At 41.2% G+C, this 17,055-nt stretch overlaps 1 protein-coding gene across 31 annotated transcripts in view; it reads right to left on the reverse strand.

Annotated features, from left to right (window-relative positions):
• Window positions 1–17,055, reverse strand: part of ESRRG (estrogen related receptor gamma) — a 618,648-nt gene that overhangs the window by 174,658 nt on the left and 426,935 nt on the right. For all 31 annotated transcript variants that reach the window (XM_035711240.2, XM_049106943.1, XM_035711222.2 and 28 more), the window contains one exon: window positions 5,316–5,731. In XM_035711240.2, the coding sequence (XP_035567133.1) occupies window positions 5,316–5,731 (416 nt within the window). The remainder of the gene's footprint in view (window positions 1–5,315; window positions 5,732–17,055) is intronic.

Genomic DNA, 17,055 nt, shown 5'->3' on the forward strand with positions numbered 1-17,055 from the left:
TTCCTACAAGTCTGAGAACTCAAAATGCAAAGCTGGCCTCACAGGCCATCATGAAGGTCTGTCCAGTAAAAGAATAGAATGTATGTTCCTTAGCAGTTTGTTCTCTTGATTTATAAACTTCTAAAAATTATACATACATTACGTGGCTGGCCACTATACCCGTGTCAGGTCCCACAAATGCCCAGAATGAACTTAATCCTCATAATGGTCACTGCACATCTCATGCTGCAAGGATGTCCTGCTACTTCATTCCCAAATCCCACAGTCAAAGCTTAATGGGGAATCTGATATTTCATCAAGTTCCAGGATTCAGGCTCCTACTCTGATGCAACCAGTTTCCTATCCATGACCACAGGAAAAAAAAAAAAAAAAAGTTAATTGATCACCATAAAACTAATCGAATTTCCAGTCAGTCCACCTAAATGCCTCCTGGTATAAAAGGGCACCTTCGTGAGGAATAGCTACAAGGAGAGGGGGTTAATTATCACAGCATAAGGTGGATACCTGTGATCTGAGGAAGGCTACACATCCTAGTTTAGCATCAAGGATACCTTTGTGCTGGAATAGCTGAACCATCCAGTGTTTGCGTATCCCAGTCATATTGCCAATAGCAATCAAAGTTAGTAATTTATTGAGCACTTACTATGGGCCACGTACCCTGACAGACATTCCCACCTGGGAAACAGGCACAGTGATATCAAGGTCTCTCAGCTTTATTTTTTTTTAATTTTTTAAAGATTTTATTTATTTATTCATGAAAGACCCAGAGAGAGAGGGGGGGTGGGTGGGTAGAGACACAGGCAGAGAGAGAAGCAGGCTCCACGCAGGGAGCCCGATGCGAGACTCGATCCCAGGACCCTGGGATCACACCCTGGGCCAAAGGCAGGCGCCAAACCACTGAGCCACCCATGAATCCCCGGTCTCTCACCTTTAAGGGGCTGAGATTTAGGCCTTGTTTTATATGAACCCAAAAACCTATGCTATAATGATTATCTTCAAAAAAAAATCCTGTTTGATTTTTAAAGATTTTATTTATTTATTCATGACAGACACAGAGAGAGAGAGGTAGAGACACAGGCAGAGGGAGAAGCAGACTCCACACAGGGAGCCTGATGTGGGACTGGATCCTGAGTCTCCAGGATCACGCCCTGGGCTGAAGGCGGTGCTGAAGGCCACCTCGGCTGCCCCCAAATCTTGTTTTTTAAATATAGAATTTCCTCTTCATAAAAGTGGGGAAAAACAAAATGCCTTATCACTTGCACAGAAATGAGCAGCTGAAATAGTGATGTCAGCCATACAAATATATATAAATATTTATCTTCTATGTTCTTAGGAGAAATGGAGAGTTAGTATTTTATATGTCAAATGATGGACTATGACATTTCGGGGGGCATAGAAAGATATTTCCCTGCTCTTGCTTGCTTCACTAGAATCCAGGGAAAACTCTTAAAGAGAAGATCCACACACAGAAAATTTCCCATTCATTTATGAATTGGCTAACACTGGAATTAGAAATCAAAGTAATAAAACCTAGAAGGTGGCAGTGAAGTCACTGGTGCCATTTTAAGCCTGTCAGATGATAGGACTGTCAAAGTCTTCTAAAAAAACTGTTTTGGTCAGCAGAAAACAAAACAAAAAAACACCTTGACTTTTCCCTAAGTGCTGACCTAATTCAACAGTTTTCAATGATAACTTGGAAACGGTCAATCAATAAAATATGCCTTTCTGGTTGGTTTTCACTGAAGTTTATGATTAACTGCTTTTCCCAATCAGAATACCACATTCATCTTTGAAAAGAACAATTCTCATTACTTTTTAAAATTTTTTTTAGAGAGGGAGAGAGCACACATGGCAGGGAGGGGCAGCAGGAGAATGGGGAGAGAGGGAGGGGTTGAGAGAAAGAGAAAGAGAGAGAGAGAATATCTCAAGCAAACTCCCTGCTGGGCGAGGGGCCCGATGTGGGGCTTGATCTCATGACCCTGAGACCATGACCTGAGCTGAAACCAAGAATCAGACGTTCAACCGACTATGCCACTGAGCCAGGTGCCTCTGTTACTTTTCATAAGATGTGCTCCGGATATATGTTCTTTTGGTTCTAAATTCAAGAGGCACTTTGCCTAACTTTTATAATTGATATTCATTACATACTGCATAACCAATCTTAACAATAAATTGTTGCAACAGGAAATAAAGAGTCTAAAGAGGAAATACTGCCCATGAATATGCCTTTGGGTGCGCACGTCACTTGAGTGGAGCCAGTAAGAGCACCAGCAGGTGCTGGTGGGGTAGGAGCCACACTGACATTATCCTGATCCTAAGGGTAGAAAGACTTGCTCTTAAGGCTAGTTGCATAATCTCTTATTCCCTGAAGAGCTGTCGGGGAGGGAAGGGAGAGGCCACTATCTGTCAAGGATAGTTTGGCTGTCTGCTACCTCAAGGCATGAGAATAGATTCTAGGTCCTTTCATCATCTGAGTAAGAATCTGTGATGGTACAAGAGATTAGGGCCACTTTCCCTATCTTTGGAGTTCAATCGCTATCACACTTCGCAGAAAGGAGGGGCGGTTCCAGTCTTCCTTACATCACCACCCTAATTATTACATTATACTTTCACAATTTAATCCCTTTATTTGCCTCACTGCCTTTTTGGGGCTAAGTGAGCGCCACGGTGTGATGCCTGCTGATGTAGCTAGCAGGGTAGCCTTACGGAGTGCTGCCCAGCTGCCAGCTACAAACACAGCCAGGTGGGCAAGTCCAGAGTGCTAATCTGGACAGTGACATCTCTGTCTCCTGCTCAAAACCCTTGAAAGTTGCTCTCTCCAATATGGAGTAAAACTGAGCACTATACATCAATGCCAAGAACCACCCTGTGCTTTGCTCTGTTAAGCTTTTGGTAGCATTTCAGCATCCTAAGGAAAAATCAGGCATAGAATTCCAATTGCTCTATTCCAGTTATTGCTCAGTAAATAACTATTGCATAGCTATTAATATCTAAACACTATGATTTAAAAAAAAACTATCAGGAAATTGTTTCACAGTTGTTCTATCTTTGGAAAATACTAAGGACCAAGAAGTTTAACCACTACCCACTGCCCCCATCCTAAAAATTTGGTATTCCCTCAAGACAGGAGAGGCTGGTAGAGGAATCCTCCTCAGTGCACAAATGTTTGAGAACAAAGCTTCAATAAAATGTTAGAAAGATGTTACACTGTCCAGACAGCGTACTCATGTCTGGCTCACAGTAGGTTCACAGTAAATATTTGTTGAGTAAAGGGGAGAGGTTTTCCTAGTGTGAATCTCATGCTTATATCAGCATACACAGCATTTGTTAATTCATCCCAAAATATTTGCTTATCTTTGCGTAGTTAATTCCAGAGCTGCATAAACTGAATAAACAAAATCAAATTACTAACAGTGTGAATTTTAGATACTCTGCAATAAAAGTATTCTAATACCTCTGGACAATGGCTAGTAAGAACCCAAAGATTTGAATTGTGTTCTCATTTCCAAGTTTTACAATGCTAGTAAGGAGGCTCAAGATATTTTTCAAATGCGCAAGAGTCTAAGGAAGCTCTGCATATGGACCACCACTATTTTTACTCTACCTACAATTTCACTTTTCATTTTATCCTTAAAACGTTCCATGAGGTAGGTATTAATGCCTTCAATTTACAGGTGAGAAAAAAGAAAGATCCAGCGGATGAAGGATTTGTGTCGGAAAATGCTAATAAATATGGCAGTGACGAGCCACAAAATATGAAGATACATAAAAACTATACATTAAAATATTAAAATATTTACATAATTCTTATGAACTCCATAACTTGGCTTGTGTTCTTCAGCTAAAACTCCGAAAGGCTATGAAAAAGTTAGGCTGAATTATCTATTACGTAAGACTTAAGAGGTCTTGAAAAACTGCGCTGAGCTGAGCTCACCCCCAGAGACACCAACTGAGGTAATCTGGGATGAAGCCTGGGGATTTGCATTTTTAATAAATTCCCAGGTGATACTGATACCGTAGGTTCACTGGCCATACTTTGAGAAACACTTCACTCATAGAACCCAGCACAGTAGTGGGTGGTGATTTTTAACCTTGGCTTTACCTGAGCATTAAGTAGGAAGCTTTCAAAAATCCCCACCTCGCCCTGTCCACACCTAAAGCCAATTCATTCAGAATTTAGTGGTATGAGCCCTGGCATCAATATTTTTTCAGTCTCCTGGTGATTCCAGTGAGCTGGAAAGGATGAGAATCACTGATATGTGGGAAAACGCACATGTATCCAAAAGTTCTTATTAAGAAGAAAACATTTTCTAAACCACTAAGAACAGAATCCCTGGGGAGCAGAGGATCCTCAACAAACAATTATTCTTTCCTTCCCCTAATTTCTTCAAAAGTGCATCACACTTAAAAAGTGAAAATTATAATTTCCTGTAAGAATATAGATCTACAGCTTTTAACATGAGCGGAGCTCTGTATTTGTGAGTTACTAGCTTAAAGGAGCAGATACAAATTTCAGCCCTATTTTTCTACATTTATATGGTTATCCATAAAGGTGTGAGTATATCTCATATATGTTGCAGATACATTTTATAATTAGGAATAATTTGGAAGATTTTTTTTTTTTTTTACAAATTCATTAAAAAGGTGAGGAAAGTATATCCAACCATAGGGAAAGTAGGAAGGTAGTAGACAGTTATATTTGTTTAGAGTAGTGGTTCTTAAAACATGGTTCCTGGACCAGCAGCATCAGCATCAGCTGGGAATTTGTTAGAACTATAAATTCTTGGGCTTTTATACCAGATGTATAGAGTCAGAATCTCTGGGGGTAGGGCCTGGTGATCTGCATTTTAACCAGATCGCAAGGTGATTTTGATGCCCGCCCAAGTTTCAAAACCACTTCTCTAAAGTATTTATTATTTCCATCATCTGCAAGAAGAACCAAAGAGCAAAAAAAGACTACTGATCCAGTGTGTATTTGCTTAGTTGCTATATAGACTCACATTGCTCTGATAATAGCAGTGCGTTTTGTTTTGTTTTGTTTTGTTTTTTTGTTTTGTTTTGTTTTCCCCAAAGCTCAGTATCATTCCCTCATTAGAGCTTAATGGTGAAAGCAGAATTGATAGGGGGCATACCTGGGGGAGTTTATTCTATAAAACCTCCGCAAGCTATTGGAATCTATTTCTATTTTGTACTCAAGACAGAATGAAGACTGCACAACTTGATTAACAAGGATAAGAATTAAGAAAAACCACCCAACCAGCCAACCAGCACATGAGGTTGGAAGAGGGTAGGGTACCCTCAGGTGCAACACTAACCTTGAATCGTCCTCTTGAAGAATGCCTTGCAGGCTTCACATGATGCTACCCCATAATGGTACCCAGAAGCGATGTCACCACACACTAAACACAGTCTCTTGGGCATCGAGTTGAGCATGTATTCACACTTGGTCTGGGGATCTTCAACAATGGTGCTGGAGCAGTCATCATACAGTTTCCTGACAGGCCCACTACCTCCTAGGATAGGAGCAGAAGGGTAGAGAGGTGGCGAGTCAAGTCCGTTCTGATGGCCATTCATGGTTGAACTGTAGCTCCCGCTGGCGTCTGAAGAGCCACCTGGGCTGTGGTGGTTGACGCTGTCCGTCAGGGAGGCCGGGCTGGAGGGTTCCGTCTTGATGAAGGACGAACAGCTGGAATCAATGTGTCGATCTTTGTTTGACATTCTGCAGAGAAGCCTGAGATGTAGGGAGATACAAACGGAGAGAGAGAAAAAGGGAGAGAGTGTCAAACACAGAGACCAAAAGAGGTAGAGAAAAGGAGAAAGTGAAAAAAAAAATAGAGAAAGTCATAGGGAAGGATGAAAGGAGGAAAAAAAAAAGAATTCATGTGTTAAAGACATTGCTCTTTGAGAGCACTGCCTAAGAGCTGGGATTACACATCATTCATTCTCTAGTCGATATCTCTTGTTCTACAAGAAGGTAATCAGCATAAGGGCATGACAGGGTTACATCAGGGGGCCCAGACAGGCCATAAACAAAACCTCTAACGGGTCCAATTCCTTTTATTTTACCTTTCTCCTGGAGAACCACTGTCAATATCTAAATCAACACTCTAGATTCTAAATTTACCCATGGAAGAGGAGTGATTTAAAAGACCGTGTATCATTTCCAAAATTGGATTTATCCTCCCTCTACTTTTCCCTTCCGTGTTCCCAGGCCGCAGTCATTTTACTGTCAGCAGAATCCAAACTTTTATTTTCGAGACCAAACCGAGGATTCCTCAGCTCTGTAATTACTGTTTATCAACACGATTCCATAACTGTCTTTTATTGATCTAAGACACATAGGGAATATATCCTCAATCACTTTGCTTCTTTATTTAAATTGCTCTATTTCATAGCTGTTTAGGGATAGAGAAAGACCTCAAGTATAAAATTCCACCCCACGTGTAAGGACGATATCCTAGAGCCCACAAAACTTAGTGAAACCATCACCAACGCTGATTAATACATATGTGCGTGTGCTTGCATGTGTGATTTGCCATTGTTTAAGAGATGAATCAAGAAAAGCCATGGGAGCCTTCCTATACCTGTGAGTCCATAAATCTGATGCTTTGTGTTATATTCAGTAAACTAGGTATGTATCATTTTCTCATGAAAAATGAGGTTTGTGGTGATCCCTCTCCCCCTCCCTTTCGTCTTTGAACATCACACCTCCTAAAAGGAAATATGATGAGGCATCTAATCTGACAAGCTATGTTATCTAGAAGAGACATACTTTCCCTCTTTCTTTGTTGGAACCGTAAGTGATTAAATTTCTGAAAAGGTGATTAGATGAAAAGATATAATTGGTCCTATTTTCTTTCCGATTAGCCATAGTGCAAAACCCCTTTTAGCCAAGTCTCTAAGAACATTCTGAGAGCCTGCTAGAGAAAGAAGAGGTGACAGTTGAGAAGGAGACTTAGCTAATTGCTTCCCAGTGGAAAGGTGATTTATAGGAATCGCACAGGGTAATGGTCATTCCCTGGAATTTGGGGGAGTAGTCACAGTATAACCAAAGCGATACAATGAGCTCCCCTGCTACAAATCTAATATTTTATCACTGCCCAAATTTCATGTTCTCCTCCGGGAACCCCTTCCCTCGCTGTCCCATCTTCTTTAAAATGAAGAAAAACAGAAAAACCTCCAAGAGGGAATGTTCGCTTAACTGTTCCAAGCAAGGCACCTCGAAAGCAAAGCAGGAAGAGCAAAACTTCACCTCTTAACAAGTAGGCCGCACCCTGGGCATTACGTTCTGCTTTCTTTTTTTTTTTTTTTTTTTTTGTTCTGCTTTCTAAAGTAAAATGGTATCAGGATGGGAGGCAAGCAAACAGGAAGAAGCAATCCACAAAAATACCTTCTCGCTTTCGCCCACCCGCTTGTGTTGTCCTTTCCTCAAGAGCTAGCGAAAGAAAAAAATTATCCCCGTCGCCAGCCTGAACTACGGTGTCCTCTCCCTTCTGCATCTGCTGCCTTGTGCCCGTCACTGTTAATGAGCGCTGTAATTAATAGATCGCTCTCCCTGTCTCCCTGCTTGCTCTCTGGGCTAAGCACTTTTTCCTCAAGTCAACGTTTGAAAGAAAGCGGGTCGGCACTGACTTACAGCAGCCCTGCGAATTCCTTTTAATTTAGAGCACTTACCCCACCACTTCACTTATTACCTTATAATTACTGGACTGCTCGCACATACATTATGATCTTGGACTAGAGTTAGAAGTTATTAGGGTACTAAAACATGGTTGCTCCCCTTTCCTCTCCCTGGCACTGAATTTCTCACAGCGATGACAATTAACTCTTTCACCATCTGCCTTCAAGGCACCATTTCTTAATTTTTTTTTTTCCTTTTTCTAGAAGAGGGTGGCTTGATCACAAAATATACCACGTCCTGTCCTGTCCTGTCCTGTCCTCTCCTCTCTCTCTCTCTCTTCTTGGATCATCTGTGGTCGACTGCATCCCAATTTTCTTTCCCTCAGGCTTGTCCTCATGGACCTCTCAAGTAGGCCCAACTCTTGAGTAAGAAACCAGGCCAGAAATTGCTTTCCCGTGCATGGAACAGCTATTGGCTAAGTCACCAAATGTTTATGTGTCAAACGCCTGTTGTTGGAGTCCCTGCGAAAACAGGGAGTCTCCAGCCAGCTGTCCCCTCCAAAATCTCAGTCCCTAACTTTGCAATAATCTGCACGGAAGCCAGGAAGTCAGGGAAGTCTCTGGACGGCGGCAGTATCGCCTCCTGCACAAGGTCTGGACGCTGTAGCTGCAAATGAACCTGAGCAAACTGGATTTGGGCTGTAGAGTCTACGTGTCTGTTTTTGGACAATGAGCTGCTGCCTTAATTAATACCTTTTGCCCAGTGCAAATAATAACAGTCAGCGTTGCCATTATCAATGGCATTATGGTAGGGGCCAACCTGAGTGCCCTACTCTAATATCACCTCATAGAAGCCTCCAGACAACCTTGCAAGGGGGGTATTCCTCTTCAGGAAACAGAGCCTCAGACGACACAGGGTGTCCTGATAGTCACACAGTTAGGAAGTAGGGACGTCAGGATTTGAACTCACATCTGATGCCGAACTCCAATGCAGAAATAATATCTTGAAGCCAACAGAGAGTTTTTAAGGGTGCTCACTGATTTTTTTTTTTAAAGCCAAGCAAGCAGGGGTAGAAATAGCACCATCAACAGACTACATGCGCAGCTCCCCTCAGCATGGAGAGAGGGGCCGCAGTGGCCACCTCACCGGCCGCAGGTTGGCCTCAGCTGACTCACCCTCTCCAGTGCTGGGAGTGACGACACCTAAACAGAATCTCTGAAAGAACACAGTTGTCTCCTAATTACTACTTAGCTCATTACACCGAACACTTCCTAGACACCATTACATTATACCCTAAAACTACAGCGGGTCTTAATTCTCTTCCTCTCTGTCTCTGAAATTCTACAGCTCTATTATTCAAGCCTGAAATATTCACAACTATCTATAAATTCAATTGTCAGCTGGTGGGTTTTATTCTAGACTTCACTTCAATCTAAAATTAGAGGCACTAAAATTCACATTAACTCTAAGAGGAATGTAGTGAATAAGACTTTATTTCAAAAGAACACCTTTTTGTCAGAAAGAGCCATTTTCAACATGATGGCTTTATCTGTAGCCAAAGAGAATAAGCCCAATTCCACATTGTGCTGTTAATGCAGAAATTTTAGGTCACATTAGATTAATAAAAATCTAAATTTAGTTAAGAATTATGAATAGAAATAACATGCGTAGAAAAATGTGGGAAATATTTATTTTAAGGCCTCAGTACAGTTGCTTTTATTTTATCATTTTAAGAGACATGACGAGAAGCACAAGGGAACAAAACAAGAGACTTTCCAAGAAACTTCTGAGTGAATACCCTGAAAATAAACTGGAAGGAGAAATAGCCATGTCAAAACTCACAGTTTGTTTCTAAGAAACTAAATTTGAGGGATTTTACAGGCTTCCTGAGCCAGGGTGATGCCGGTCTTCTCTAAAGAGGCATTTTTAACATGGTTTGAGATACAGTCTCAGTAGTTCTGATGATCATGCTTCCTAGCCTTGCCCAAGAGTCAGCAAGGGGAAAATTTACCTTTGGTGTTAGATATTAAACGATCAGGCAAATGCAACTTCTTAGTTGCTGGACTATTGCAAAATGTAATTTTTGAAAGTTAATTAACTGTGTTAGATGCATGCATGTATATAGAGAGAGAAAGAATAAGAATCCATTAAAGTGGTTGCTGTAGGGGGACACAAGAAGATAATCTGTAAGTTAATATTCAATTTATATTACAATTAACAAGCTTAATTGTTTTCAGTGATTCTACCTAGATACAGGTAAATGTGCGACCTTGAATGAATTGCCCTGAGTTAGAATTTCCACGCGTGTGTGTAGATGGATGACCAAGGTGGTCTGCATTTCATAGCAGCTCAGCCAATACTTTTGTTAAATGCCAGCATAACAGCAATGCCCCATAGTCATATATATTATACGATTTTCATCAATGGATAAGCTCTTCAGCAGCTGTATTTCATCCTTTAAATTTTATACGAACTCAAAATTATTTGCTACTTGATTTTCTAACTTAAAAAAAATGATGCATGAAATTCTCATAAGGAACATATTATGCACAGGTCTTCTTTGGATTTCCTGATTGTCATACTAAGACCAGATTTTTTGAAACTTTTATTATACCCATACCAAGGACAGGCACCTTAACAAGCTAACTAAATGCCAACTAAAAACGTCACGATTTTATTTTCTCCCTTGTCATCCTTAAGGGCCCCCAAAAGTACCCATCTTCATGAGAAATTCCAAAAACTTCAAGTGAGCACACTGATGTCAGCAAACCTGTGAGTTTACAAATATGAGACAGAAATAAGACAGATAGTCCTTAACTTTTTTACTGAATCCTAGAATTTCAGGGTTGAGAAAAGGTTTTCAGATCCGGTCACCTAAACACTATCTATTCAAAATAGGAATGAATCTATGAGGACTGGTCAGTTTTCTAACTTCGGAAATCACCAGATTAAATATTTATTTATTTAAATTTAAAAAAAAATTTAAGATAGTACAAAAATATGAGCCTACAGTTTTCTTTGTTTCGTTTTCAAGCACTCAGAAGGAAACTTCCAAGACTTACGCCAAGCTCCCTGAGTCCCAGGCTTCAGAGCCAATGACCCCAGCAGCTCCCTTTGCAGCCTGAGTTACAACTTCAAGCACGCTACTTCACAATGAGCTTTTTTCCCCCCTGCTTCAACTAATTGCACTCTCGTAAAGTGGCAAAATGTGAATCACTTAGAAACAAAATGGGCACCAGCTGCTATTGTCAGAGAATGGTGATGCTGAAGAAAAGGGAAAGCAACCAGAATGAAGTGTCATGTCAGAAATCAACGGTGCAACGTGTGATTTGAGAAAACATGACTACTTTACAGAGACAGGGTGTCATTATGGCATCACAGTAATACGATGCTTTGACAACTACTGGATCTAACATATCATCATTGCATTAAGGTACACTGGCTTAGTTGGGGAAGGAAAAGAAAGGATTTTTTCTTTTAATAAGAAATATCTTAAGGTCTCCCTGGTTAACCTAACCAAAAGAGATCATTAATTGTAAAGGAAGAATTGTAAATCCTGACCCACAGTGCTCAGAAAGATTAAAATACACGTGCACACACAGGCACACACACTTCTGTGTAATTTTAGGCCTGCTCTCATAAACCTTGAGGCCCATCTAACGAAACGGACTTCTGCAGAACAGGATCACAATCATTTAGCAATGCTGCCCCTTGATTCTTCGACCAAATAACTCGTGCATTCGGTCTGCAAGAACTTACTCCGTCAAGAACACAGGAAGCAAACAGCTTCCTGCAAAGCTGGTGCTTGGGTTGCGGACAAGAGATGAGGCTCGGCGGCCGTGGGGACAGGAAGCTAGCTCCCTAAAACATCATCAGGGCCTTCACCGAAAGCTGAAAGCTCCCCTAATTCTGTAAAGGACAGTGTGCTATACCTAAAAAAGGAAGTTTAGGGCAAGAAGCAAGAAACCCGTTTTTTGTTGTTGTTGTTGTTTTGTTTTGTTTTTTAAGCAAGAGACCTTTACCTCATTTCTGGACACACATTGAAAAGCAAGTACTTCCTGAACATAAACTGCAGAGCTAAAGACAAAGCCAAGATCTCAAAGGACCTCACTGAAATCCCACCTGCTTTTAGGGTTCTGGAGTTCAATGACCCTCTCTCTCTCAATTTTGATCTGACATCACACTGGGCTGACCACCCTGGTTTAAGTACTGAAATCCCATGTCCTGGAAACCCCTCGGTCCCAGGTAAAGCAGGAATGGCTGGCTATCCACTGTGACAGACTCTAGAACTCATACCTGCACCCTTGTCACACCTAAAACAAAGGAAGGGAAATGGAGAATATCCGTTTTCAGCAGTGAAGGCCCAGAAAGCCAGCTAGAGAAATACACTAATAAGAATGTGCAGCCCAGGGCAGCCCGGGTGGCTCAGCAGTTTGGAGCCGCCTTCAGTCCAGGGTATGATCCTGGAGACCCGGGATCGAGTCCCACGTCGGGCTCCCTGCATGGAGCCTGCTTCTCCCTCTGCCTATGTTTCTGCTTCTCTCTCTCTGTGTGTGTGTGTGTGTGTGTGTGTCTCATGAATAAATAAATAAAATCTTAAAAAAAAAAAAAAAGAGTGTGCAGCCTAACAAGATGGGGGGTGTTGTAAGCATGTGTGTTAGAAAATACCTACAAAAACACCAGCATCCCATTTCACTGTGCCAGGCAAGCTGGAGACCCACCCCACTGCTGATCACCTTGTTAAGTTATCCAGACTATTTTAGATGTAGGAAATTGCAGTAGCTTCAATTTGTATTGCCAGGTGATTTCTGGTGCTTCCTGGTTGATAAACTTTATTAATGGGAAAAGAAATGGTCCTGTGATATCACAATGTGTTGCACATTATGATTGTTGACAGTTTCTGTATTTAAGGATTCGATCTGATGCAGAGGCGCTTAGTAGTGTAATTTATCCTTAGCTTGTTTTCTTGGACCTATTTCAATCTAAGGGTGAACATCCCTTGTTTATAGCTCTGAATACAGTAAGTGAGCTACTGGCAAATCAATAAAACTGTTAAATGCATAATAATGCTGGGTAATTGCATACATGATGTTTTGCATAATTAACCGTCTGAGCTTTTCTTTAATATAATGGGCACTCATGTAATATAGAGTGGCTCTAAGTCTATAAAATATACACAGTTTATATGAACCATGATTCTGCTTAAAACTCCGGCTAATCATCTACATCGGCTTTGAAGGGAGCACTCTCCTCCACTGCCAAGTCCAAATCAATTCTTATGACATTACTTTATAACTAACATGATATTTAACTGATGATAGCTATTAGCTATTATACAGATTGCATTTCAAGAAGTGTAACAGTAGGGGGAAAATACCATTTAGTTTAAACAAACTTCTGCCGTGTAATCAATATTATTGAGGCAAATTAAGTGTTTTAACAAGTGTGTATATTTGCCCTAATGCAGCTTAATTAACTATATCCTCACAATGTACCAACTCCACACCCATGGACGTTAAAAGAGAACCTCAAGGAACGTCTAGTCAGAAACCCAAATGCACAATAAGCGTGACAAAAGTGCGAACAAGCCCAACTCTGACCCCTGAGAATATTTCATACCTTGCACAAGTTACACTCCTGGGACCCAGAGCCCTGAGGACCAGAGGACTCTAGAAGAGTGTCCCCTACTGTCAACCCACTTGGGTAGCAACTGCCCATGTGGTGACCAGGTCACTCTTTTCAGGGCAGAGTGGAACAGCTCTGGGCAGGAGGTGGGGGACCACAGCTAGAAAGGAAGGTCAGTATGGGGTAAAAAGCGATATAAGATAAATCATCAAAATGAAGCTTACAATATATGCTGAATGTAACATTTATTCCATCTTAGAGATTTACTATGCTCAGAGCAGACCTCCTCCGGAGTAAGCTTTCCAGAGAAAAGAAATAGTCTACTACTTCTACAAATCTCTGGTCTTTCAAACAGAAATATGGATCAATAAAGTTTGCTTGTGTTCAGACAATTCAGCTTTCAAGCAGTCAAGGAGCACAGTGAAGAGAAAAAGCAGACACAACACGAGAGGACTGACAGTAAATGAAGATCTCGAGGCATCGCACGAGAGGAGAAATAAACATTCAACTCATAGAAAGTCTACGCACTGATGTTTACAAATTACAATCGAATATAGATGCTTCACACACACACACTCCAGTGATGGAGTTCACAAATCAAATCCAGGTCAATGCAAGCTCAGCCTGACTGAATTTCCCTTTCCTGTTCTCCTTGTCACTCTGAAACAGGAAAGAGCAATTCTACCAGGAGCTGATGCAAAAATATTGAGATCATGGTATTGATGTCACCCTTTGCTTATTAAGAAAATGTTTTTGCAAAGGCAATTACGATGACCAATAAACCCACCGCCTCCATGGAGATAGGCCAGTTCACTTGGAGCAGAACTCAAAAACACACCTGAACCTGGGTGAACTGCAGTAGTGAGAAAATTTAAATACCAAGAAGGAGTCGCTGTTGAAATAAAGGGTGTGCACCCATGGACACCTCTACACCAGACAGGGGTTCATAGTACAACCAGAGATAATAAACCACACCATCCCCTCCTGGACAAGTGGCCAAACTATATTTATACTTTTAACAGCTTAGTCTGCAGTGGTTAACATCTGGCTGCCAAAGCGCCTGGTCTTGGGTGAACTATGACAGCACAGGTTACGATTATATTCAGGTTGGTATCAGGTGTTGTTCGGCAGAAGTAGGAGAGTGGGGGAGGCTGGGAGGAGGGGAAATCACTAAGTATTAATCCTAAATCTTCCTCTGCCCTCCTTTTTTAAACACTTCAATGAGTTAGCTGCTTGAAGAGAAGGTGAGGTTGAAACACATGGATGACCATTTGCAGGTAAGGGAAAGTAACACAGAGACACAAATATACTTAATTCAAGCCACAGGCATGACTTAGGTTTTGTTCTGCGGCAGAGTGGGTCTTGCTAAAAAGGATTATTCAGCAGTGAGATGAACTTGCATCCAGTGAGGCAACGAAGTCATGGACGAGCATGGAGTTCAGATAGGAAGGACTTACTTGTCGTTTGTTATTCAAAGGTCCAAAAACAAACATGCAGAGAAACCTCCCTAAATCTTCTTTGCAACTCTAAAAAACTAATCAAAAACAAACAAAAAAAATACTACACCAGAGATCCCACAGCTTGCTTGTCTTCTTTGCCCTTTCTCAAGAAATCCTGCTTCTTATGGCACTTGATGAGGAAGGAGAGTGGGTTCCAGCTCTGGATGTGGCCCTGTGTGACCCGAGACAAGTCACTGTACCACTCTGACCCTCAGGGTCTTCACTTGCTAAATGACAGGACTGGTCTCCATGCTTTCTGAAGGAACTTCCACTATTTTTTTTTTTTAATTCTATTTTACTGAGATCAAAACCTGGTCTGTAACCATGATTAGACCTGAGGGGAAGAGCTGGTGCACCAAGGCACACTCCCTATACTTGCATGTCTTTGGCTGCTGCTGCTCTCAGATACCACTGAGGCCCAAGGCCGTGCGTGTGCGTGCGCGTGTGCACTGTGGGAGGAGGAATAATTGCACAAACAACTTGCTCCCTAACAGTGAAACTGCAGCAACAGCATTCAACTGAGGAATCACTCCCAGTGGGCTACAAAGGACAAATAGAGCAGTGATGATTTTGGGGGAGCTGGGGAGCAGGACTCTTGGTTTTTTCCTAGAAATGGTTCTCTTTTCGCTCATGACATTTTTGGTGGGAGGCGTTGGCGTAAAGGGGCAATTCCCTGCAATCAGTGTTTAAGTGAATGTTTGTCCCCGTGTGTGACACCACGCTGTCAGCAAGCAGCAGGGCGCCGCGGAGTTGTTACTACATTTGATTTGACTGCCAGTAGGAAGCTTCATTTCTACCAATTGTTAGTTCCTCGCTCAAAGAATCTTCTCTTCATTTCTGGAGTGATTTTTTTCTCCCCTCTCCCCTATTTCCTTTTTCCTTGATAGGTGGTCAGCCCAAATGCCACGTGGATTTGTAAAAGAGAGACCTGAGCACTTGTCTCCTGGGCTGGCCAGACTTGAGGACTTGGGACATATAGGGTCGGTGCAATTTGTACAATATTTCTGGTCTCTCATTGAGAGTCTGCATTTTAATTCTGATTTCCTAGCTCCTTACAAGGTCAACACAGACACAACCCTGGCTCTGCCCCACTGTGGTCACATCTTTTTTCTTGGTGGGGTTTATTTCAGTCAACAGAGCAGATATTTCTACAACCCTTATTAACAAGAGCCACAAAAAAGTGTTGTCACTCATCTTCTCATGCAGTTTTATTGAAATAATTGTTATTTTTGGTGACTGCTTCTCACACTTTTCATAATTTTTCTGATTTGCTAACTTTACTACAGAGCATGAAAGCCTCTCCCCTTAAAAATAATGATTTGGGTAATTACGATTCTCAAATCGTGCCCCTGACAACTTCTGACAATGAAAAGCATCTTTAGAAACAACAAAAGCATTTGCAACGAGCAAAAGGGTAGGAAAAAAAAAAAAGAAGAAGAAGAAAAATCCCTCAGAGATATTACGAAAATTCAGGCTGAATGGAAAAGTAATTAACACTAAAGAGCTAAAACTGTAATTAAGAAAATTTTCATTAAGGGGAGGCAGGTGAATCTGCTTTTCTAAATATGACAAGGTGCTGTGTAAAAATAAAATAGAAGCAGGTTTCGGTGAGTGAAGCAGGAAAGCCATGTCTTTAACCAGATCAAATTCTCGAAATTGGCTGTCAAGACAGGATTGTTGTGATTTATACCCGTCTATCAAGTGCATGAACGGGACAGAGAGAACATAGGCAAGCTGCTGTCGCTTCCATTCGCAAAGAACCTTTAATTTCCACGGCACCATCTGTTACCAAATCTAATTCACATTCCCCCTTAATCTGGTTTAGTTCCATAATACTAATTCTTCCCCAACCCCTATGAACACAAACCACAAAAAAAAAAAAAAAAGGCTTTGGTTCTTGGTGAGTGAGAAATTGAATATTATAGAGTTAAGGTGTTAAGGCTCTGGTGACTTAAGTGAAGCATGCTCTTCTCCATTAAAATGTATTCCTGGTAAAGGGATTTGTTCTCAGCCAATGCAGAGATACGAAATTGTTCATATTTGGGATAAAAAAAAATGCTGATATAAAAGTAGGCCAGAGACATGAAAGCAGAGGTTGTCATAAAACACAATTGTTGTCAAGTTTAGTCACTTTCAGAACTGGCTATAAAATCACTTTGTCATGGTTTTCACATAGAGAAAGCCTGAAATTGTATTTTTGTTAAGGAAACTCGAGAGAGTGATGTATATATATTCAGAATGAGTAAAGCAGGATAGAGGAAACACCTCAGAGAAATGGAAATGGAAAAAAATCATATATAATTTAAAATA

This window comes from Canis lupus, chromosome 38 (genome assembly GCF_003254725.2).
Source record: "Canis lupus dingo isolate Sandy chromosome 38, ASM325472v2, whole genome shotgun sequence".
NCBI lineage: Eukaryota > Metazoa > Chordata > Mammalia > Carnivora > Canidae > Canis > Canis lupus.